Genomic DNA, 27,245 nt, shown 5'->3' on the forward strand with positions numbered 1-27,245 from the left:
ATCTGTTCTGTTGTTTAATCTTTAATAAAATATATATTCATAGCTAAAAAGGAATATTACAATGAAACCGTTAGTATGGGAAGCATATATACAAATGATCATAAATGTAAAAAAAACTTAAATCTTTAAATGAAGAATATATGCTTACTTTTATGTTTAATTAAAGCAATCGGTACTTATTGGTACATGCAACAGTAATGCATTATTTTAGTTTTGAAAAAAGGAACTCAGTGCCTTTATCTGCAGAAGACGTTACAAAGTTTTCAAACTTGTGTCTTATTTAGTTTTATATTGAACAATGAACTATGTTTTGACTAATTGCAATAAAAAGTGGGGAAAAGCCCTACACATGGATATTTTGTAAATTAAAAATAAAGAATTTTATGTAGTACTCTCATCGGTTGATAATGCAAATTCGTAAACATTGAATTCTAACCAGTTGAGAAACTTTATTTTAAATATAATGTGCAAACAATAAAGTTTCTTATAATTCAGTTTCGAAAATACATGATACAATTACAGGCAAACTGATTTTCAAAACGTTTTTTTTCAGTGCTTTAGATATAGATTTATATTTCAATATTAAGTTTTCAATAGTGTTTGTTAAAGTTTAAAACAAATAAAAGCAGAAAAAATTAAATTTTACGACTGTTCTAAAAGGCTCTGATTCCTTGGCCGGCTTTTGCTCTTCTTTTTGTTCTTTTTTGGATTATACTGTAGATCGTCATCTTTTTCATACGCTTTTGATTTTCAAATATGTTGACCTTGAGCTTCACTGAAGAGACACTTATTGTCAAAATGCGCATATGGTGCAGAAAATTTGTAACATTAATTTTATTACTATACAATATAAAAAAAATCCTTAAATGTGAAGAGATATTATAAGTTTCATTGTGTACCTATCATAGTTTCAGAAATATTGTCAGACGCAAGTTTATTGTTAAATTGACAAAACAAGATTTCGTGTGCCCAACAATAATTTTCCCAAATACAAAAGGGCATCAGCATACCAATGTATACCTTCTGATATAGAGCTTGTTGAGTTTAGACCAATCATAGGATAAATAAGATGCTTGTTCAACGTATAAAATGATCTTGCTGGTAAGAACGCAAAATGAGCTAAGTCATCACTGTGGATATTTGCATAACACGAAGCGAGAACTCCATCCACAATAATTTTGCCATCTTCTGTTAAAGGTGCAAAAACACCATTCCTAGTTACATGGTCGACCCTCACTACTTTTGAAAACTTTAGTGCTGCATCTTTAGATGAGGCAATACCCAAAATATATTGACCAATTCTGACTGACTCTGCTAGAATTGATCTTAAAGTATTATATGAAGGTGAATCAGCGATATAAATCAAATGTTTCTTGCTGATGTATAGCTTTTGTCTGCTCTCTGTTTCAACAATAAGGAACACTGATTGTGAATTAACATCTCGGTGAAGGAACATTATCACCTCGCTAAAATGTAATTCATTATTTTTGTTCATAGACAATACTTTTTCTCCAATCGTCAAATTGTTCAATGTTATGTATCCTCTGCTTTCTGTGAACACGGTGGACGTCGCACTAAAACATGATGCACCGCCGTCATCGTCTACAGTAACCTTACCTACAAAATCAAAATGAATGCGTGTTGAATTGGATCAGACCGGACAACAGGATATTTTACTTATTTTTGTTGTTCTAACTTGACTAAGTACCACAACATCTTACCACAAAAAAAGGTAACCTGTTGAAAATCATAAACCTGGATTCAAAAATTGGTAATTTGGGGACCTGGGGATATGTTTATGGTTTTTATCACAGAATATTATCTCTGTAGATTGTGTTGAAGTTGAAATACTTCTTGAATCTATATCAATAAAAAATATCGGTCCTGGTCAAATCAACTTGATAAAACATTATTGTATAATGCCCATCATGACTATTAGGTGGTAAGGGAGTAAAATTATAAATGAAAGAATTTGTTCTTACTTTGCCAACAAGTATTATACATTAAAATATGTTAAAAAATATGATAAAAATTATATCTCACCGAGCATTTTATCAAGCTTTAGGTTGTGACAAAATGATACATTTTGTTTGGATTATACAGGAAAATAAACACCATGAACGTGATTTGAAGCTAAACTAAATGATATAACTGTAAAATATAATAAGAGAAGATAGCTTTTAGAAATTGCTTCGAGAATATCAGAAGAAAAGATGGGGTCGCCGTAAGTTGTTTCCGACTAAAGTATAAAAGAAAAATTTCTTGTAGATTCCTTCCGAAAATGCTCAACTGCAGAGTTACGTCCCTTTAAAACGCCAATTTAAACTGCAAGCAAAAATATATTTTACTTGTAAAAATATCAATATTTATAAGTATAATTATATGCTGAGGTCGACAACACCAGGACTTCTTTATGTTCAAAGACCTATAGCTAATTATGATTTTTTTTTTAAAAATATTCAAATAACCCAAACGCAATCTATCTGAAAAAGAGAATTTTTATTTTATTCCCTTTTTCCAATGTGTTCTTTAAGTGTGAACAAAATATTCCAACAAACATTTAACTGGCATGATTGTAACACATATATTTGATGATGGTATAAAATAACACTACAAAACATAAATTGGAGTACAATCTCAAGAAATGAACACGTTTTACTGTACATGTCCAAGAAAGTAGAAATTATTTGTTACAAAATGTAACAAGTATTGGGGAAATTTCCCCATAAAGTTGATATCCAATCAGATATCAATATTTTGGGAAATTTCTCCAAAAGGATGATGACCAACAAGAAATCAATAGCATTGTAAATCTCCCCAAAATGACGGAAACGTACAAGAAATCAATAGAATGGGGACATTTCCCCAAAAAGACGATAACCAACATGAAATCACCATAAAAAGTTGATAACGAACACGAAATCACTAAAATGGGGAAATTTCTCCACAAAGTTGTTATCCAAAAAGAAATTAAAAGACTAGGGAAATTTTCCCAAAAAGATGATAACGAAAACGAAACCTCTAAATTTGATAACCAAAAGTACATCAATAGACTTGGGATATCTCCCCAAAAAGATGGCAACGATAACGAAATCATCGTGTTGGGAAATTTCTTGTTGGTTATCATCATTATGGAGTGATTTCTTTAGTCTACTGAGTTATGTTGGTTATTATATGCATCTTTTGAGGAAATTTCCCCAGTCTATTGATTTCCATTTGGTTATCAACTTTTGTTGGGTAATTTCCCCCAATACTTATTAACAAATCACTTGTACGTTTCTTTTACAACTACAGTAAAACGGGTTTATTTGTGGAGATTGTTCTCCAATTTTATTTTTGTAAAGTTATTTGATGCCATCATCAAATACATGTGTTACAATCATGTCAGTATAGTGTTTGTTTAAATATGTTGGTCACACAGATAATAAAAATTGAAATTTTTTTTAAAGAGAATAAAATAGAAATTATCTTTTTCAAATAGATTGTGTTCCTATTCTCAAACCTTAAAATAATTTTAATAAATAATATTAAAGAAAACAAATAAATCAATTTAGTACTTTTGAACAGCGGTATACATGGTAAAATACTGTTGTATTTATTTAGATACATTTAAGATAAAATGGTCAAATTATTTTCAAAGTTAAGAGATTAATGATACCTGAATCTCATATATGAAAAAAATGTGGTATGATTGCTTATGATACAACTCTCCACAGGAGACAAAATGCAGAAATTACCAACTATAAGTCACGGTACGGCTTTCAACAAGGAGCAACGCCCATACCGCATAGTCTGCTATAAAGGGCCCCAAAATGACAAATGTAAAACAATTTTAACGAGAAAACTAACGGTCTAAATTATGTACAAAAAAATGAACGAAAAACAAATATGCAACACACCAACAATCGACAACCACTGAATTACAGGCTCCTGACTTGGGACAGGCACATACATACAGAATGTGGCGGGGTTAAACATGTTAGCCGGATCCCCCTAATCTGGGACAGTGGTGTATTAGCACAACATAAGAACGAACTATAAAGTCAGTTGAGAAAGGCTTAATTCATGTTTTGTTCTAGTTTTGAATACATGTGTGCCTATTAAACACTGATGAGTCTTATTTAGACGAAACACGCGTCTGGCGTACTAAATTATAATCCTGGTACCTTTGATAACTATTTAAGTTGCTCTATGTTGGAAACTGCACTATGTACTTAATTTGGTTATTTTATTTTTCGTATCAATAGTTATCTAAGTCCCAAGAAACAATAATATGCTATTTTCAAATGGTTTACGTTTGTTAAATACGATTTTTATTTATTCTATTTATTTTTATAAGAACTAAAAGATTTAAGTACAATTGGGCATGTGTTGAAACAAAGAGTTTTTAAATTTTTCGGATAGTCTGTCGATTGAGCACGCGCGAAAGCGTATACGTACAATGTAACGGATTGTGAACGGTCCGCTGAGTTTGAATATTTTAAGAAAAGAACATTGATTGTTTCAAAGACAGATTGAAAAAGTAAAAAACACTGCATTATACGTCATATCACAAATATTTGTTTTTAATTCATCCCGGTGAAAGAACTGATATTTTATTCAGACACATTTTCAAGTCTTTGTTAACAGAGCTGTTTGATACGTTTGAATTTCAGCTGCCAGGATTTAAAAGAAATCATTATGATTCAAAGGACACCAAAAAGAAAAAAAGGAGTTCAAATACATTTGTTAGAATGATGTATTCACTTTTGTAAGGCAATTTGTTTAACGTCTAGAAATGTTTGCTGTGACGCCTCCCTTTAAGTGTAGGAAGTCATAGCAAACAAAATAAATATTACCATACAAGAAGTCATAATTATTTAGACTAATGAATAACGAGAATGTCGTTTAATATTCTATCATATAGACTAGATAGCCGAATGAGTTTACTTATATACGGTTCGTCAACATATGAATTATACAAGCAAACTTACCGTCATTTTGAAAACTACCACACTTTGGAAACTTGTCCGGCACCGATTGCTGACTTTTTGGTGACTCATTAATTATCATTCCCATACCATTGGTGTTATGTAGGTCAATATGGCAATGAAAAAACCATACACCAGGGTTATCAGCCTTGAATCGAATGATAACGTATCCACCTGTGGGTATAATAATCGTGTCTTTTTGAGGCGGATTGATCCAGTTTAAATCGGGATGTTTTCCTTTTGCCCAACTCTCATTTCTCCATTTTGCGTCAGAGCAAAAGTTTTTACTATCAGGACAAATGATGTCGATGTTGTCCTGTGTACCACTTTGCATAAGTTTGCCGTTACTGTCATAAGTAGCGAACACCATTTTCATCACGTAAAACGAATGTCCATGCAAATGAACTGGATGTGACCAACCGGCGCCTCCACCTATATTTGTGATAACAAACTGATAAACTCGGTCTTTGTTTTCGTTGTCAATGGTTACGGCATATGTGCACTCACAAATCGTAGATGCGTTACATGCGTTACAATCGTAGTCAACCAGGTCCGGTTGCGCATATGCAGCTACTGTGGGTGGTAAAAACTGGTGTCCGTTTACCGATCCAGGGGTGTAGCCGTTCTCACCGGGAAACGCAAAATTGAAAAACAGTTCCAAAACATCATCTGACTTGACTTCATCCGTGTTTGAATTCGGATCAGTTGAAATTACGTCATTAAAAGTGACACACTTTATTCTTTGTGTGCTTGAAAACTGTGTAAACGGACAATTAAAAACTCGACATGTAGTACCAGAGCTATCACATGTATGCCGGACGGCCTTTGGTGGGTTAAGGTTGATATCTGCATTTTTATAATGAATTATAGCTTCGGCTGCATGGTATTCGTTTTCTGAATATACCTCTAACGTCTCCGCAACTAGTAAATATGAACCAGGGAGCTCGTCGGCATTTAGCAAAAAATCAATTCTTTCACCTGGATGAATTATAAATGATTCTACCTCCGTTTTACCTATTTCAAATCCGTCAGAAGCTTCAATATAAATTGGTCTATGACCCTCAACAAAAACTCGAAACGGATATAACGTGGCGGCACTTATTACTCTAAATCGATAGTCTTCATTTTGCTCCACTTCAAAGCGTGTTAATGGAACTTCGTTGTGCTCTGTTGACGATTTGTAAAACCGTCCTCTTCCATTAATCAGACCGGAATGACATTTAAAACGACTATATTGTGCGCCAGACGGATCTTTGGTTTCGGTAATAAGATTACCAGAGCTGTCGTAAACACCCCAAAGCATTTTTTGGTACAGAGTATCTTCATCGTCATCATGATTCCAATCTTGTATAATAGCTACAAAAACCTTGTCCCCTTCTTGTGGCAACGATACTTTTTGTCCCGGTGTTGGTATTATTATCAGTGGACCATATAATCCCATTGTCCTCTGATCTCCTATGTGTGCGTGATAAAAACTGGTCCCGAACGGCTTTGCATTAAATTTGTATGTATAATTTTGGCCCGGTAAAATAGGACACTGTGTAACAAATGCAACACCATCTGACCAAGGGCTCTTCTTTTGATGCATCCCATGCCAATGAATTGTCGTGCTATCTGTATGCATCAGATTTCGAACATGAACTATCACCTCTTGGCCTTCCATGGCTGTAATGGTAGGTCCAGGGAATCTACCATTGACAATAATAACGATTCGCGACTTGTATCCATCGGCGAGAATGAACGTGTCTTCAAGTGATCGTTCAAACTCAGTTTCATTAACAAATCGTACAGCTTTCCCTTTGAGTGGTTTGAGTAACACTGCCGGCTGACCTTCTCCTCTATACATCATTGTTAAAGCATGATCTATTGTTAGGTAACATTCACACGTTGGATCGCCAAGTCGACATGTGTTACTTTTGCATGCTTCTCCTGTACTCAGGAAACGGTCATACCACTCTTTATCAGTCGTTTGTAATATTGCTTGTTGTGCTGTCATCAGGACAATGATTGCAAAATATCTATAAAAAATAACAAATTAAATTAAAAACCAATTCTTCAGAGAACAATTGAAGGTCTTTCCACCTCGATAATAAGAATGACATTTAAAAAATGATGTCAGAAAATGTCACTCCTTGTTGATGTAATTTAGTTCTTCAAATTGATATAAAAAAAATAAGATCAAAAGGTATATGCAGAAGACTTAATTGTTTTATTAAGAACAGAAAATAATTTTTAGCAAAGGTCGAAATCTAGAACGTCAAATTGACCTTTGACCTTGACCTCAATTTCAAGGTCATAGGTCAGTGATCTCAAATCAAAAGACCCCAGGTCAATCATTTGTATGGTTGTGGAGAAATACTAATTTCAAATACATAAGGGGAGATAACTCCTATGAGGGTTAACCAAAACACTTCGACTGAAATAGGTTGAAGTTGTGTCTTTTTGTAAACAGTAATCTGGCAAACAAATCATATTATTTACTGTAAAAGTTTCTTTTGAATAACGATAACAAGCAAAATTCAAAATTTATAAGATGACCTTGACCCTCGACCTTGATCTCAATTTCAAGGTCATAGGTAAGTGAACTCAAAACGGAAGACCGGATGTCAATCACTTGTATGGTTGTGGAGAAAAACTGATTTGAAATACATAAGGGGAGAAAACTCCTATAAGGGTTAACCAAAACACTTTGACTGATATAGGTTGAAGTTGCGCCTTATTGTAAACAGTTATTTAGCAAGCACATCATTTTATATTAAATTATAGATTTCTGTAATAATTTGATTTCTTTTTAATGTTTGTCCTTTATTCTGTGATTAATAATCTATATTGTATTACCTTATTATTTTGTTTTCCACAGTTACTCTTCTTACTTTTGCATCCCATTATTCTCTATTTTAATCATGTGTGCTTATTTATCTCCAATCAAAATGTTCATAATTAATTTTTAATTCAATAATTGGGCATTATATTAATTATTCTTTGTTTGGTAAACCCTATTAAGCCTTTATATTTTATGTCACCTGTGAAACAATCATTGATACTATTTTTAAAATTGACTACTGTATTAACATTCCCCACTTAGGAGCCTGAATTTAAGGATGAATGCATGGTTTAATCTATTATTTTTACAATTTATGAATTATTTGTTTTAGCTGTAAAATTGTCAAAACTTTAAAACTCCTATTTACATAACACCATGGTTGTGAATATAAATATTTGATTTCCATTCAATATCACCCTTCCCACCCCAAGACCCAAGATTAGATGCGTATTCAATATCCCTCCTCCCTCACCCTGAGATTTGATAGGGTTTTTAAAACATCCTAAATAAGGTACGGAGACCGCTAAGGGTCATTCAAAAAAAAAAAATTATGTCGTAATTTCGACATAACATGTCGTTTTTACGACATCGCGATGTCGTAATTACGACATAACATGTCGCTATAACGACATAACATGTCGTTATAACGACATCGCTATGTCGTAATTTCGACATAACATGTCGTAATAACGACATCACTATGTCATTTTAACGACATAGCTATGTCGTAATAGCGACAATTTATATATATAAAAGAATATGTATTATGATTGCCAAGAGAATAAATGACACAGAAATTAATAAATATAGGTCATCATAATGCCCCCAATAATTAGAAAAAACCCGCATAGTCAGCTATAAAAGAGGAACGAAAGATACCAGAGGGAGAGTCCCCGAAATGCTGTGTGGCAGACAGTGTTATTAATTAATTGTTAGCTCCCTTGGTAAAACTCCAAATTTCATATTTAATGTATTTCATTGTTAAATAATTAACATGAATCTTAATAAGTATATATTTGTTAATTGCATGGCTTTTTCTATTTGAATTCATTGGTTAAAGATATTTATTTATATTGTAAAGTTTAATATTTGCATCGTCGCAAAATCTTTGGTTACCTTCTTTGGTTACCTTCTGTGAGAAACTTATATATTTTATAGATCCCAATTTAAATTTTAATGTGTTACCAAACGTGGCAGGGCAGTAAAGCCATTCAAGGCAAAATAAACTTCTATTTGTTGTAAGAATAAAATGTGGAATTGTATGAGGACTGGCATTCAGTCCTACCAAGGCAAGCCAAGCTTTCCACCTCCCTTTAAATAATCGCAAACTACATGCCTTCTTGTAATAAGGGTTAATTGAAGTATTGATTGCTCTATTTCTACTTTCAAACGTTTGGCACGATGTTCCTACAACACGACGTTACACTTTTAAATGCGGCGTCGAAGAGAGTTTTTGACTTCGATTAATTTTTGCAAGTTTTATTCGTTTTTTTATATGTTGGTTGATTCTGGTTCTGTTCGTTTTGAGATGTCATTTTATCATAAATTACCTCAAGTTGTGGAAATCGATTTAATAATGTTTACCCTTTAAGTTATTTCATCTAAACATGCAGTACTGTTGCAAGTAATGTATGAAGGAAGGATGGGACGGAAGTACATGTATACGGTTTTCCATAAAAAAAAATATTATTAGATGTACAAAACTTTTATCATAGGATGTTTAACTTTCAAGGTGCATATCATCTGTCATTGTAAAATTTCTATATCTTAATTCAACCCCAATACAAATATATCTGACACTCTGCAAGTAAATCGAACATTTTTACCCTTGGTTTAATTTGAATAGAATTGTATTTTCCCTGGCACATAAGTTGTTGAAATACAACCCTTCAATTACTTGAACCTTGGCTTGTGAAATATTTCCCAAGTCATCTATAGTTTTTAACTTCTGATATACATTTTAAAATATAGTAATCTACTACTGAATCGTCCGCGAAAACGGCTATTATAATCCGGGGTTTTTATCTATTCGATGAAACAGTTTTCGTTGCTGTTTGGGATTTGTCTTTCAATTACCTACATTTCATGCACAAGTTAATATTGACGAAAAGTTCCGGCTTCGCTAGTACAGGAATAACTTTCATCACGACAGTTATAGCATGAATAGCAGGACAAATCGCAAAGTAAAACATTTCTTGAACTGGTATTAAGTCTTTTAATATTGGTGATTGCACCTTACTGAAGTGACGACTTTAAATGATCTATTTCGGAGTACTTCCGCAACATAAATTTCAATTCGCATTTTACATTAAGAGGACTGTTTTGGTGTCTCCAATTTGTCTTTACAAAAGTTGGACGAAGTTCATATAATGAGATCCCCCCCCCCCCCATTTCATCATTCTTTTAAATAAATCGTTAAAAGCTATTAACGATTAATAAAAATTGCAAAATTTAACCTGTGTCGAACCTATATCCCCGGGCGGAGTCTATAGCAACATGCACTATTCTTTTATTTCGGCAGCAATCATGAACCTCTTTTTCCAAATTTCATAACACGATTTGTTTTAATTATCATGAACATTTAATTGAAACTTTAGCACATGTAACGTCGGAAATTAGCGTCTTTCGGAATTTAGACGTTTTCAGACGTTTGGACAAATTGGCTACCGTTTTGTAATGTGTGGAAGCATTTTATTCCTTTAAGACCCAAATATGTTGAATTAAACAAGGTCAGATAAACTGTTTCAATACTTAAGATAAAGCAAGGTCAGATAAGACCCTTATTGAGAAGGTGTGTTTAGTCAATGCGTGTTATCACGTTTTTCTTTGGATACCGAAAAATGTATTGGTTTTAACCGTCTTTTAAATAATCTTATCGATTTTTAAAGTCTAAACATTTTGTATATGATATAAAATTATAATTTGAAAATAGGTATGCTTTTGATTTGGATCAGAGTCGATGCAATATTGTTTTTACTTTGCAAGCAACATTTACAAAAAAATGTAAAAATGGCAAATCTATACACATATAGCTATTGCACAAAAATTATCATAAGTGTCAACTCTTATATGCTAATATAAATTCATCAGAATCGATATACACGTATATCAATATTTTAAAATGAAAATTAAAAGCATCGCTGTATATGAAACTAAGTCTAATATGTTTATAGATGCTTGACACATTCAAAGTAAATATATACCATTTTTTTTATATAGATTCGCACGTTGGTTTTCCCGTTTGAATGGTTTTACACTAGTAATTTTGGGGCCCTTTATAGCTTGTTGTTCGGTGTGAGTCAAGGCTCCGTGTTGAAGGCCGTACATTGACCTATAATGGTTTACTTTTATAAATTGTTATTTGGATGGAGAGTTGTCTCATTGGCACTCATACCACATCTTCCTATATCTATTAATAAGGAAAGAATCTTGGCATTTTTTACTCTTCGTGTATCTAACTTTTGTTTTGATCAATTATAAAAAATACGCGTTAACTGGTTAACTGCTTTGAAAAATGAAATATCAACTTGGACAAAATGGCTACCGTTTAAAAAACGACTGTGTAGAGAAGATTTTATTGAATCAGCAATATTTGAACTCACGAACAATGAGGCAAATATTTGTACTTTTGGTAGATATTATTATTGTCTCACTCTTTTTATTCATTTTCTGCTATATCTACTTATAAAATTAACTTTCAGTCGTTGAGTTAAGGAAAAATGTCATTGGACATTTTTCTTATTCCAGCTTAATATGCAGCCACCGAGTCAAATGAAATTTGGCAAAATAACGGCTTTAACGCCACAAAGAACCGACACATGTCGTTGTTCCTGCCAAGTTTCAGGAAGATCAGATAATAAGAAATAGGATCACTGTACATAAGAGTTAAAACAGTTTTTCATAAATGTAACGTTGGACATCCGTTTTTTCCACATAGCTTTGTTATTTTAATCCTCAAATATACTAGATATTACTTAGTATATGATCAAGAGCTGTAAAAACATAATTTAAAACATATATTGAATTTGTTTTAATATTGGTTCGTGTTTCTAACATTTTTATTTTGTTTTGCAGATGAAATTTCGAAGATTCTGTTTTAAATCCTAGGGGTTGTAGGAATATCGTGCCCAACGTTTGAAAGTAGAAATAGAGCAATCAGTATTCGCCCTTATTACAAGAAGGCATGTAGTTTGCGCTTATATATAGGGAGGTGGAAAGCTTTGCTTGCCTTGGTAGGACTGAACGTCAGTCCTTATTAAATTCACTTATAAATTTTCCAACAAAAAGGAGTTTAAATTAACCTTATCTGGCTAAACAACCCTGGCACGGGCAGTAGCAATTTGAACTTATTAAGATCTATAAAATATATAAGTTTCTCACAGAAGGTAACCAAAGAAGGTAACCAAAGATTTTGCGACGATGCAAATATTAAACTTTACAATATAAATAAATATCTTTAACCAATGAATTCAAATAGCAAAAGCTATGCAATTAACAAATATATACTTATTAAGATTCATGTTAATTATTTAACAATGAAATACATTAAATATGAAATTAGGAGTTTTACCAAGGGAGCTAATAATTAATTAATAACACTGTCTGCCACACAGCATTTCGGGGACTCTGTAGAACTAGAGAGATCAATACTTCAATTCTCAGTTATTAAAAAAGGCATTTAGTGAAAGGGAGGTTGAAAGCTTAGCTTGCCTAGGTTGGACTGAAAATCAGTCTTCATATATTTCTACCTTTTCTTCTTCCAACATTACCAAGGTCGTATCGACCTTCATACAGCCTTCCCGCGGTCGGTCACATATGAAACCTATTGTGATCTATAAAATATATAAGTTTCTAACAGAAGGCAACCAAAGAAGGTAACGAAAGATTTTGCGACGATGCAAATATTAAACTTTACAATATAGATAAATATCTTTAACCAATGAATTCAAATAGCAAAAGCCATGCAATTAACAAATATATATATACTTATTAAGCTTCATGAAATTATTTAACAATGAAATACATTAAATATGAAATTTGGAGTTTTACCAAGGGAGCTAATAATTAATTAATAACGCACTCTCTACCACACAGAATTTCGGGACTCTCCCTCTTTCGTCCCTCTTTTATTGCTGACTATGTGGGTGCTTTTTTAATTTTTGGGGGCATTATGATGACCTATACATTTTTGTAGTTGTTAATTTCTGTGTCATTTAGTCTCTTGGCAATCATAATACATATTCTTTTTTATATATGGAGATGTCGTTATTACGACATGTTATGTCGAAATTATGACATAGCGATGTCGTTATAACGACATGTTTTGTCGAAATTACGACATAGCAATATCGTAATAACGACATGTTATGTTGAAATTACGACATGCTATGTCGTAATTACGACATAAAATATTTTTTTTGAATGGCCCTTATCGGCTTCCGTAATACGGAGTATCTTTTAACAATGTTTTGAAGCTGTAAATAACCAGCTTCCCCAAAAAAGTTAATTGAAAAATAAATATTCTAGAAAAAATTGTATAATGATAGAAAATAGATGAGTACTCTGTTGAACATCTATGTATGGTTAAGTACCTTTCACTTAAACAAATGTATAATTGGTATGCAATATTAATAAATTTTGAACAGCAATACATGTATAGATTAACACAGAACTTGTTTCAATGTTTTACTGTAGTTTTATAAATAATTGCTATCATTTTTTCCAGAATGTTGTGCTTTGTTTCTATAGAAAATAAGAATAGATGTCAATGATGTAGTACTTGAAGGGGAAATGAGGTAATAATAATATATTGTTTAAAAGTAATCCTTGTATCTGTACAAAAGGTTCAGCATGTGTTTAGTAATGATATTATGATATATGTCATACAAAGTCTTCACATACCAGGATAGAGACTCATTGCTACATTCGCTGAGTCGCGCAGGAAGGCTAGAAAAAAAATATATTGGAGAGTCCTATCCTTTTCACAAATTGCACCTAATTTATTTAACAAATGATACTATAACTGTATATTTTTTGTCTATGAAAAAATAAGCATATTAACAAACATTACAAAACTTATTTGCTGTTTATATTGCTGATTTTTATTTTTATTCTCCATTTAAATAAGGTGAATCAATTTAATTGTTGTGTAAATAGTTATTATTCATACATAATCAAAAATATAAATTTACTTCCACTATAGAAAATATTTTGTTAAACTGCTTATGCCTTATATATTTAGTAAGATACAGTGATTGAATATGAAGGGAATTAATTGCTGTTTAAATTTATATTTTGCTATTTAATTTTTATTACAAGCAAATATTTCAGCTTATTATAGATCATCTGTTAGTATTTAGATCCTGTTAGTATTAATTAAAATTTTATTTTAAAGGTTAAATCAACAAGAAGAAAAGGGAATCTGCCAACATATCAAGAAAAGATGGAAACAACAGAAGATGTATGTTATCAGACCACATCAACCCACTTTAGTATTTTTTTTATTCTTCCAAAATAATTTATCCCTGTATTTCCCCAAAACAATCCATTTAAGAAAATTTTATTTATACTATGAACTATAATTAACTTTATATGTTATGCAATTGCTGAGCAATGTTATCTAACATCAAGACAGATTCAGATTCAATATTTTATTATAGTCTCACTACTTGAAATACATAGATGTATACAAATATAAAATACAAGTACCAAGACATCTTACATAAGGGATATTTTCCATTTAACAAAGTTCCATAACTTCCATTATTCCTAAGATTGTGAAATCATTGTAATAAATCTTCCACTCTCAATTTTATTCATTTAAAGAAATTTTATCAATGCAAACTGTTAATGGAAAGGTGTACAGAAAGCAAATGTTATATCATAAAGTGATTGCATAGAATTGAACCCCCAGAAACTATTACTAGCAAAAATAAAATATTTTTTGCTTTATTTTTGCTGTATAATTGCCAATGAAAAATATCTCTACTAGAGATCAAAGAACATAGAAGTAAACAGTATAGGTCAGCTATGATCACTCAGAGTCAATATTGTATGTGCCCATAACTGAGTTTTAATGTAGTTACAAATGTTCCTCTGGTTTTTTTTAACTTTTCAAAACCAGATTTATTTGACATATTCCTCAGAATTAAACAGGGGAAATAGCAATTTAACATGAAGTCATTAGGAACCTTTTATTTTTCAGAGTGTCAGATGTAACACAGGCAAGAATTTAAGTGAACGAAACAGCATCACTTCTAAAAGTAGCATGGATTTTTTATCACAGGTATTATTTAGACAGACAGATTGAGAAGTGTTTTGCCTTGTAAATCAACAACAACAGTTTCTCAATCAATATTTTAAAAATGTGTTTAAACATTTTACTCAACCCCCACAAACTAGCTATATATAGGATCGCCCTTCTTTTTGCAAAGGAGGGGGGAGGGGGTATTTATCTAATAAACAATCTTTTGTCCAGTTCCAGTCAAAATCATTCGGGAATCTATACTTAATACCAATTTTAATGGTTACAAGTGATTATAACATTAATTGGCCAAAATTAGAGCAAAATTTTTCCTTTGATCAGAAATATCTATGCAATAGGGAGAATCATGACTCAGAAAAAATACTTTTCTATTACTTTGTATGATTTGCTTATTTCTTGACCCTTTTCAATGCGATTTTATTCTTGAATTTTTGTTTTTTTTTTCATGTGCTGAATCTAAACATGTATTAAGTTTTGGAATTTTGGGTCCCATTTTTAAATTGGTCCATGAGGGTCCAAAATTAAACTTTGTTTGATTTTATCAAAAATAGAATTATTGGGGTTCTTTGATGTGTCAAATCTAACTGTCTATTTAGATTTTTAATTATGGATCCCGTTTTCAAATTGACATACATTAATAAGGTCCCAAGGGTCCAAAATTAAACTTATTTTGATTTTATCAAAAATTTGAATCTTGAGGTTCATTGATAAGCCCAATTTAACTGTGTATTTCGATTTTTAATTTTGGGTCCCCTTTCAAATAGGTCTACATTGAGGTCCAAAGGGTCCAAAATTTAACTTAGTTTGAATTTTACAAAAAAATAATTTAAGGGGTTCTTTTACATGCTGAATCTAAGCATGTATTGTGATTTTTGGGCCCTGTTATCAAATTTGTCCATATTGAAGTGCAAAGGGTCCAAAATTAAACTTAGTTTGATTTTAACAAATATTGAATTCTTGGGGTTCTTTGATATGCTGAATCTAAACATATATTTAGATTTTAGATTTTTGATTATGGGCCCAGTTTTCAAATTGGTCTACACTAAGTTCCAAAGGGTCCAAAATTAAACTTAGTTTGATTTTAACAAATATTAATTCTTGGGGTTCTTTGATATGCTGAATCTAAACATGTGTTTAGATTTTTGATTATGGGCCCAGTTTTCAAATTGGTCTACATTAAGTTCCAAAGGGTCCAAAATTAAACTTAGTTTGATTTTAACAAATATTGAATTCTTGGGGTTCTTTGATATGCTGAATCTAAACATGTGTTTAGATTTTTTATTATGGGCCAAGTTTTCAAGTTGATCCACATCAAGTTCCAAAATTTATCTTTGTTTGATTTCAACAAAAATTGAAAACTTGGAGTTCTTTGACATGCTGAATCTATTTAGAGTTTGGATATTGAATCATAATTGCTTAATTGTCAAATGTTTAATCACAATCCAAATTCAGACCTGTATCAATCTTGGTTCCATCTATGCAAATTGGTTAAAGCATTTTAATATGCCGGGGACGTATTATGGTATACAAATGTCCTCTGTCTGTCCGTCTGTCTGTCCGGCGTAAACATGTCGCACCGTAACTTGAGAAGGACTTATCCAAATTTCATGAAACATATTATAGTTGTTTCTTATAATGGTCAAATGATCTGTATACTTTTTGGTGAAAATAAGATTAAAACTTTTTGAGTTACAGGACTTTGTAACTAAAACAGGGGTGTATTTTTTCACATGTCGTGCGGTATCTCAAAAACAATTAATGATAATTGCTTAACTTTACACCCTTCTTAGTTATATTAATCTAAAGATCTGTCTACTTTTTGGTGATGATTCAAAATGTTTATATTTTAGAGTTATGGAGTTTATTGGTATAAAAGGTTTTTTTTCCACATGTTGATCTGTATCTAAGAAAATATTAATGATTACTGCATAAAACTTACACACAAGACAAAGGGTGTATCATGCACTCATGGCGCAGCAGTTTATTAAGTTCATGTCCTACATGTTGATGACCGATAGACAAACGGACAACGGTATGCCATAATAGTCGTGTAAATGATGTATAAAAAGTGCATAAATAATGCACTCAAAAGTTAATAATAACCATGAGAGAAACAAAACTATCTTTTGAATTTTGTTTCAGCATCAATCATTATGAAAAAAATATTTAAACTAGTAAAAATTGCTTTTACCTCATATTTGATTAAGTTTGTAAAATAAAATACTTTCTTTTTTTAGAAATAATCCAGCAGTTTCCACATTATGAATGAATTTCACCATGTTAGTGAACTTTTACAAGCAGTTAGGATGAGGTGTTTTTCAGAAGAAGAAAGGAGTTCCTAGAATATGTATTCTAAAAGTTCCAAATCTGTTTATTGTAATAGATTACTTGAAATAATGAAGAAAATTATTACAACTGTTTTTCCACAAAATATAGAAGATGTCCTTCATTCGCTGACAATTGAGTTCTAATAACCAGGAACAGAAACCTCAAGTATTACCAAAAGGTTCATTTGGTTCTTTTGTTGATTCATTGGAAAAGGCTGAATCTTAGCGCCACAGAAAATACTTTCATTCTAGACACAAACCATGTTGTATAATAAAGTTTCTCAGATGCTTCCAGACATAACTGAGAATAAATCTTATGTGACATCTAGCTGCAAAATAAAACTGATTTCAAGTTTTCTGTTGATCTTTTTTGTTAATGCCAATTGTTTTGTCATAGTGCAATCTCAAGTTGCATGTTTTACCTGTAACCTCTAGAAATGTATCCAACTGTCATACAAGTGAGTGGTTTAGCTAGCTATAAAACCAGGTTTAATCCACCATTCTCTACATAAGAAAATGTCTGTACCAACTGAGGAATATGACATCTGTTATCCATTCTTTTACATGTTTTAGCTTTTGATTTTACGAGTTGAAAATGGATTTTCCATTGTTAATTTTACCTTACTTTCATTTTGACCAAATCACTACTTTCACTTTAAACAATATTTTTTTTCAAATTTTTACTTATATTATTTCAATATATATATACATGCAACTGATAGGACCACTTAAATAGTAAGCATTTCAAAGAAAACAGTAGCCAGAATACTTAGGAAGAAATACCCCATATGATAATTAGGAACTATATTCAAAGACCATGGAAAAAGGGAATTAGATGTGGTCTGAACTACAATGTTCTTTGTAATGTGTTTCCATAGCAACTAATATTGATATTTATTATGAATAATATTAGTTGTGTATCAAAACAATTCCTAATCAGTATGGTTTTACAAAGTTAAATAAGAAAAAGTTTGAAATTGACGAATATAACCACTTACTTTCTTTTAATCTGCACAATGCAATTTCCAGTTTTGCCAAATTTCAGAAAATTTTGAACAATTTTTTTTTTTTAACAAAAAAAAAACACACACCCAATTTTTTTCTTGGTAAAAGAGTGATACATGAAGATTATTTTGGAGGCATAACAATAAAATGTGACGTTGGGAAAAAAATTAAAATCATTTTGAAATTTACTAAAAAATGCCTTTTTCAGCAGTTTCAAAAAATGCAAAATCGGCACTTTTCAGATACAAGTTTTAATGTTTTGAATTGATTCAAGACAATGTCTGTTTACTTTAATGTGTTATTCCAGACCTTTATTTGTTCAGTATACCTATGATTTAGGCTAAAAATGTATATTTGTTAAAAATAATGAAAGTTGAAAAACGATGCATTTTGAGATTTTGCTACTCTGTTACTGGGCTTATATATATGGGACCTGTAACCATGGCAACAGAAACCCCAAAAACAAAAATGAAAGTTATTTTTGTTATCAGGGCATCATATGGGCTTAATATTGAAAAGATATTGAAAATCTGTGACATTGGTGTGAACAGACCCATGAATTTCTTTGGTTTTTACAGAGAATGACTCTTAAGATGTCTTCCGATCACTAAAGTCAAAATAATTCAAATCATTATCAAGAGTAGACGACCAATTCGGTGAAAACAGTTTGCTAAAATCTTTTACGTTTTTAGAGATATAGCGATAACAAGAAAAAGGGGACGCGGGGAGATAACTCCTATAAGAATAAGTGTTCGGTCACACAGGGTGAGTTTCGAAACCCCCATTACTGTACAACATCATTGGCCAAAAAATCCATTCTATATGTTGTAAGACAAAAAAGCATCTCAGACGGCAGAAGAAAAAAAAAAAAAAATAATCAGAAGAAAAACAAAAGGTCTTTCCACGAAAAGTGGAAAGACCTAATAATCAGAAGAAAAACAAATGGTCTTTCCACGAAAAGTGGAAAGACCTTATTATAGGTACACAACTAGGATAAAAGTACAGGTATAAAATCAAGAATGAAAATTAAAAAAACGATGGTTAAGTTTAAAAAGCATCTGAAGTACTTATACAGGCATAAACAAATATTTGAGAGAAGAATTTCAATGTACAAATTAAATTGATTCTAATAGTAATCATTTAAAAATTGAATGTATCTATTTGAAATTTTATTAGGGTGTAAAGCGTTGACGATATGCGCACAATTGACGATTTTACAACCTAAATTACATAAAGATTTATCAAAGCATTCGATTATAATAATTACATTGTCATGCTACAACCATGAAATACTGTGGATTCATTATTATTCGCCCGATACCAATTTTCGTTGATTTCGAGGGAACAGGTGAACCACGAATTTAAATGTTCAACGCATTATTAATTTTCTATCGGTTTGTATGCCGACTTAGACAAAACCACATCATTAAATATACATAAAAATGTAAGTTTTCCTCAATCCACGAAGATTGGTACCCACAAAAATAAATGAATTCACAGTAACGTGTCATATATATATTTTTTTTATTTTCCCTTTGCATTGTTTGTTGTGGCGATGTCACGGGAAACGAGTGCTGTAATAAATGTTGCAGGGAATAAATCTAAGTGTGGAATGCTTCTCGACTAGTGTCAGACATTCAAAAGAACGGATTCTTTTGCAACATACATGCGAAATAATTATTCTATAAATATATTGTCTCTCTATTCTGTACTGCAGTGAGCAACGTCCGAAGCAGGATAGTAGGCTCCCCAAACTTTCCCGAAGTACCTCGTTGATTGTCGAGTTTTTCGATTTTCAGTTCCTGCTTGATTATAACGAATTCTAATATGACGACCTATTATCGTCAACCAGTAAAATCACAATATATCTACCTTTGGCGCAAACTCATTAATACACAAAATTGGCTGTTCCGCGTTACGCCCCATTAAAAGACCTACTTTCTATTCGATTACAAAAAAAAAAATTTGTAAAACATATTGTTAAATAATAAATTGATGGGGAGTTCATTATTATGTTGTTATTTTTGGTATACGTGTATAAATCGTCTGTTGCACATTAAAGCAACAACATAGTCAGCTTGCAATGAGTAAGTAATGATTTATACTGCAACTGTTTATTTCCTAAATATAGTAACACCATGTCTTTTTCATCATGGAGCACTTTTTCCACAACCAGGGATCATTTAGGGATGAAAATAAGTTTGATATTTGTGTTACATTTTAAACAGCTTTCAATGTATTAATTTTCGTTGCAGTATAGAAACAAAATTATGTCAATGTCATAAGAATATAAAAAAATGTTGTATTCAGCACAAAACTGGGGAAGGGCTCGGTAAAACCTCCCCAGTTTCTCAGCCTCATACAAAAGAAAAACTATATTTCTCTGACATTGACATAATATTGTATATGTACGAATTGTAAAACATGAATTGACTGACTAGAATTATTAAAATTGTTAACAAATATCAGTACAAAAGATAAATACATTATATTTCAGTATTCTACTATGCAAATCAAAGGAAAATAATTATTTGGTTACAGCAATACAAATATTCGGCGAGTTTTTCAACAAAGTTTGACATACTCTATTCAAATAGTAAACATTATGAAACTAGACAACAATTGAATACAATAAAAATCAGCGCGAATTGATCATGGGCGAGCAGGTATTAGGACGAACAGCTACTAGGGCGAACGGACATGGATTCCTGAATACACAATTGATTTTATGTTTGAATTAGGTCACAAGCGCTTATTTCTTATTAATATCAAATGAGCCTTTTCAAACATTGTTGGGTTCATGAAGCCTAAATAACTATTCCTGTTCTATTTCAGATGAATGTGCACACTCAATACAATATTCAAGCACAACAATTAAATAATGAAAATTCTGTTTTTAAATACGTGGGTTAAAACGAAACAGCTAAACCGTATCATGTGTATAGGGCTTTCACGCTTGACAAACTTACCGTAATTGTCCTATTAGAATCGAAATAATTCATGGCAGCTTAGATTATTTCTTAGTGTACAGTAGAAGAGAACGATATAGTTTTTGCTCCGAATCATCATTGAATTTTATATAGATAAGAATTACATTTTTTTACAAACAAAACACGTATCAATGTAACCACCTTATATGTTTGTACAAAATGGTAAAAGGCTGCTGGTTCCTGCTATTGAACCAGAAGAACACATAAAACCAACAAAACCAAGACAAAGCATCACATCCAAAAAGGTTTGATAACTTTCATACAACAAGCGTTGTATGAAAACAAGTGAGAAACGATACTAGAAGTTTGGCCCTTCCCATTATTAGAACACCTCAACATACAACATCATTCTTTGTGTCAACAATAATCAACTGTAACCATCTAGAATCGCAACAAGCGTAGAGAATTTCAAATCTGCTCTCGCAAACTGTCAACAAATGTGTACAAGCCTGTACAGGTTACTATGACGTATACATACAAACACAGATACATGTATGGAATATGATCAATTTTATAATAATTTGCTTCGCAAATTGTAATCATCACACTTTAAAAAAGTCTTTTGTTGGCAAAAATAGTTATTCAAATAGAAATTTACAATACAAGATATTTGTCCTTGATCTTACAATACAGTTTAAACGATTTTTAAAATTCTGGTTTCAAAACTGGTTTTCAAATATCCTTAATTTTCACAAATAACATGATTTTTTGTTTGTTTAATAAGCAAACAAAAGTGGACGTGTTAACGCGAATAGTATTATATAAACTATTAAATTCATTCTTTAAACAGACTATTTAACCATTCAGATAGTTTAACTCATTTGTCGGATATAGAGAGGAACTAAGGTTTTAAACGTCCCATTGATGATTTTTATAATCGAAGCGATTGATAATATTTGATATTCTATGATATTTTACAAACACAATTAATTGAAAAAGTCTGCACTCAAAAACAGGGGAAAATGTTCACATCAAATTGATATCATGAAAGACGGCCTGGTTAAAATCTACAGTGGAGATCACTTCTAACCTCTCATTAGAACTGTCAGAATATTCTATCATAGAACTGTTCTAACCTGTCCTAGAACAGTTCTACCTAAAACTGTTCTAAGTAGAACTGTCAGAATCAGTTCTAGGTAGAACTGACTAAATCAGTTCTAGGTAGAACTGTCAGGATCAGTTCTAGGGTACAACTGTTTAAATCAGTTCTAAGAAGAACTGTCCAAATCACTTCTAACCGTAGAACTGTCAGCAGAACTGACTAAATCAGTCAGGACTGTAGAACAGTTCTAAATGACATCACTGCAGTAAGGACACTTTAGAATTTAGAAGAAATAAATCACTTCCAATTACTTTGCTATATAATAGCAGATTTTCTATATTTTTTACTGATCAAACGTTACATGTACAAATATTGAAGTGAATAGAAGGTTATCCTACTCATCGGAGAAATATTTTTATAAGATTGCATACGGAAACATCATTGTTTACTTTTCTTCGTTCCCCGTTTTTAACAGTCTCTTCCTAAATATAACTGCATTTAATTCATGGACTTTTAATCGTAATTTACCTTGTTTGCTTTTGATTTACATTCATTTAAGATTCTGTTTTGACAAATGTTCAAACGAAAATTGTACAGTGGATGAATTATGAGATATTCATGAAAACAGTGTTGTATAACGTAAACAAACTGTACATTTGCACCATCTCCTCAGCCATCCATAACGATTATAAATGATATCTGATAGTCTGGAACTCAGAAAAATATACTCGATCTGAACATGAATGACGTTCGGCTACAAAACAAATCATGAATGTTTTTTTTGCCTTCTTCAAATTATATTAACAGTATACTATTCCCCATTCATGTATACTTTTTATTTTAAAATAAAGTATATGAATCACTCATGTGAGTGTTGGATGATGCCGTTATTCGTTAAATAGTTTTGTTTAAAAAAAAAACATCACAAACTACAATGAACTACTGACTTAAAAAGTTACTGACTTTAGTGACGGTTCATTATTATGGATACAGAGAGAAAATAACAGCGCGCTAAATATTTAGATATGGTATAAATACACCTTGTCGCTATTTGTCTGCCATTACCATGATTACTTGATATCACACAGGTTCCCGTAAAATTTTGACGTCATAAAACAAAACATCTGATGCCACAATAGAAAAGTGATTGTTGTATGCTTCAAAAGTTCAAGAGACCGGGTCAGCCGGGATTAGCAAAAAGGTGTATCGTGTGCCAAAGTTGGTGTCATTTTTATCATACGGTCCGTCCTCACATAGAAATAGTATTGGTTTACAATGAGGCGATATATATTTACCATGTTTACATGATGAAGTGTAAATAAGTTCAGTTTTGGTTGATGCGGTCAACTAATTTTGTTAAAACGACTCAGTCTGATATATCGAAACTACTGAAATTTGTTTACAATTCAATATTTTAAATAAAAAGAGGACTTGCTGATACTCTAACATTGTCTAAATTGATGTGGAAATTTTTTTGTAGTCAATGTGCTATATATATTCATTGATATTGCTGACATTTGAATTATACAATCCATCGCAATATGTATTACTATAAGTGATTTAGTATGCGGCTATATATATATATATATATTAAGATTACATAAAGTGTAAATATGGTCAGTTTTGGTTGATGCTGTCAAATATGGTCAGTTTTGGTTGATGCGGACAAATAATTTTGTTATATTCATGAGTCAGTCTAAGACGATTCAAAATTTTGATTAAAAAGAGGACATGCTGGCACTATAAACTGATGTGAGCATAATTTTGTTTTCCAATATTGCTTTCATTTATATTAAACAATCCATCCTGATATAAAAATATGAGTGATTTACTTTGCGGCTATTAAGGTTGACATCATGTACATAATAAAGTGCAAATATGGTCAGTTTTGGTTGATGTGGACAAATACATTTGTTATACCAGTCAGTCTAGATCTGAGGTATGAAAACTACTGATATTTGGTTATGATGCAATATTTTGAATAAAAAGAGGACATACTGGCACTCTAAATTGATGCAAATGAAATTAGGTAGCATTGTGTTCCAATATTTCTATCATTTGTATTTTCATGATTTTACAATCCATCCTTACATAAAAATATTAAAGATTTACTATGCGACTATAAGAGTTACATAAAAAAGAGCAAATATGGTCAGTTTTGGTTGATGGGGTCAAATATGGTCAGTTTTGGTTGATGCTGTCACATATGGTCAGTTTTGATTGATGCAGACAAATAATTTTGTTACATGAGTCAGTCTGAGGTATGAAAACTACTGATATTTTGAATAAAATAGGAAATGCTGGCACTCTCAATTGATGCGAGAAAAAACAATTGTGGTCATTGATTTCCCATATTGCAGTTATTTATATACTACAGTCTCTCTTGACCTAAAATTATAACTGATTACTGTGCAGCTTTTAGATTTACATAAAAAAAAATCATATATGGTAAGTTTTGGTTGATGCGGTCAAACGATTTTATTACACGACTTAGTCTGAAGTATGAAAACTACTGATATTTGTTTATGATTCAATAATTTGAATAAAAAGAGGACATCCTTATTGGCGGATCAAGGGGGGGGGTCCAGGAGTTGGAACCCCCCCTTTTTTTACCATCAATGCATTTGAATGGGAGGCTATAGTTGGAACCCTCTTTACTCATGGTTGGAACCCCCCCTTTTAAAATGGCTGGATCTGCACCTGCATGCTGGCACTATAAATTGATGCGAACACAATTGTTTTCCAATATTGTTGTAACTTGTATATTACAGTCCCTCTTTACCCAAAATTAAAACTAAGTACTGTGCAGCTACATGTATATAGATTTGCAGAAAGAAAGAGCAAATAATGTCAGTTTAGATTGATGCGGTTAAAAGATTTTTGTTAAACAGGTCCGTCCAGGTATGAAAACTATTTGTAAACAGATATTACATTTGGTTAATGAGGTCAGATAATTTTATTATGTGAAAACGAGCCATCCTGACACCCGAATAACAAATGAAAAACAATTCAAATAATAATGCCCCCTCCCCATAATACCAACGGCCTAATTTATGTACAAAAAAATGAAAGAAAAACAAATAATTTATGTAACACATCAACAAAAGAAAATCACTGAATTACGGGCTCCTGACTTGGAACAGGCACATACATGCAGAATATGGCGGGGTTAAACCTATGTTCTCTTGCCGATTATAAATCTGAAAAATACCGGCAAAATAGCAAAACTCTATATAATATTAATTAATCACTATTTTGCCGAAGCCTTTATATTTAGACAAAGATTTCTTGAAACTTACAAATCAATTCTAGCCGTAGAATTTAAAAATCAATTTTAGCCGTAGAATTTATAACTCAATTCTGGCCGTAGAATTTGAAATCAATTCTAACCGTAGAACTGTTCTAGGAGTAGAACTGACCAAAGATTCGGTCAGTTCTAGGTAGAACTGTCTAAAACTGTTCTAGGGTAGAACTGTCAGGATCAGTTCTAGCTAGAACTGTCTAAATCAGTTCTAGGTAGAACTGACCAAATCAGTTCTAGCTAGAACAGTTCTAACCTAGAACTGACTAAAAGGTGTCAGGCTGACAGTTCTACATACTGTTCTAGAACAGTTCTCCTGACAGATTCTGACAGAATTTATCAGAGGTTAGAACTTATCTCCACTGTAAGTACGCATTCCTCTTATCCATGCTTTAGAACTTCTTTACGTTCACTACTTTAGGAATATTTATTTTTTAAATCTTTTCTTTTGTTTACTGTAAAAGAAATACATCCTCCAGAGGACTAGTGCATCGAATTGATGATTTTGTTATTTTTCAATTAAATGTATAGCATGTTTAACATGATTTTAGCGTTGCCCTTTAAATTTTTATCTATTAAAGATACATATCTCCTTCGTATAACTAATTATTGGTACTTACGTATATCTAAAATCCATGATCGTTCCTTGTTCATTCATACGTTTTTTGCATTTCCATTTTGTAAATGGTGAGAATATTTTTTATGTAACCCCAGACAAAATTTTGACTGAGATTAAACTGAAACTAATGTATTCTATCATGCAATTTTCGAATTTTTTGATAAATATTTGGAATTCACAGATAAACTTAATTTGAATGCAAAAAAAAAAAACGTACGCTTTCCTCCTATTTATACTTTAAATCATTTATGTTGTTTATTGTAAAAAAAAATACATGTTGCAGAGAACAAGTGCACCGAGTTGAAGATTTTGTACTGTGCCTTAAATGTATGGCATATTTAACCTGATTTTTAGCGTTGTCGTATTAATGTTTATTTACAAAAAATAAATTTCTTGTTTGTATTTCTAATCATTGCTACTTACATGTATCTAAAATCCATGATGAGTCCTTGTTCATTCATAAATGTTTTGCATTTAAATGAGAAAAAATATTTAAAAATAATATTATATAATAACTATAGACATAGTATTGAAATTTAATCTATAGCCAGGTAATTATATTCAATCCACGTGACAACGATGTACGAATTTAAAACTTATTTTTTATTTCATGCATCATTACACAAACATGAATATGACGAAACCGACCAAATTTATTATATAATCAATACATACAAGGAATCAAATTTGAATGCAAAAATAGGCAATTACAAAAATATTCTTAAAAAAGATGACAACAAAGTTGGTGAATGCTCCCATTGTTCTAGATGGAAGCACTTTTTCAAGAAACCACCTTAATATGCCATTTTATTGGTCGTCTGGAAAAACGTTTATTAAAACGTCATAACAATAGCCCAAGCACAGAAAAAATATTCCTAAACAGTTTGAATAAAGTCATATGTT

At 31.6% G+C, this 27,245-nt stretch overlaps 1 protein-coding gene and 1 long non-coding RNA gene across 2 annotated transcripts; one reads left to right on the forward strand and one right to left on the reverse strand.

Moving 5' to 3' along the window:
- On the reverse strand, positions 1-26,852 carry LOC143059830 (uncharacterized). Its single transcript, XM_076233402.1, has 3 exons — positions 26,766-26,852; positions 4,974-6,988; positions 1-1,617 (listed from the first exon to the last, which is right to left on the reverse strand). Exons 1-3 carry the CDS (start codon positions 26,801-26,803, stop codon positions 941-943), a joined length of 2,730 nt encoding a protein of 909 aa, XP_076089517.1. The 5' UTR covers positions 26,804-26,852; the 3' UTR covers positions 1-940.
- LOC143059209 (uncharacterized) lies at positions 13,456-17,623 on the forward strand. Its single transcript, XR_012973430.1, has 4 exons — positions 13,456-13,589; positions 14,189-14,254; positions 14,999-15,079; positions 17,296-17,623. It is a non-coding gene; the product is annotated as an uncharacterized LOC143059209 (long non-coding RNA).
- Positions 26,853-27,245: the final 393 nt, after the last annotated feature.

Source organism: Mytilus galloprovincialis, chromosome 14 (genome assembly GCF_965363235.1).
Source record: "Mytilus galloprovincialis chromosome 14, xbMytGall1.hap1.1, whole genome shotgun sequence".
In the NCBI taxonomy this organism is placed as follows: domain Eukaryota; kingdom Metazoa; phylum Mollusca; class Bivalvia; order Mytilida; family Mytilidae; genus Mytilus; species Mytilus galloprovincialis.

Excerpts from the sequence above, each read along its gene's own strand:
- LOC143059830 (XM_076233402.1), bottom strand. The coding sequence starts at position 26,803 with ATGAATGAACAAGGACTCATCATGGATTTTAGATACAT. Across the intron at positions 6,989-26,765 it reads ATCATGGATTTTAGATACAT|ATATTTTGCAATCATTGTCC; the intron begins GTAAGTAGCAAT and ends TATTTTTTATAG. Across the intron at positions 1,618-4,973 it reads TGGTAGTTTTCAAAATGACG|GTAAGGTTACTGTAGACGAT; the intron begins GTAAGTTTGCTT and ends TTGATTTTGTAG.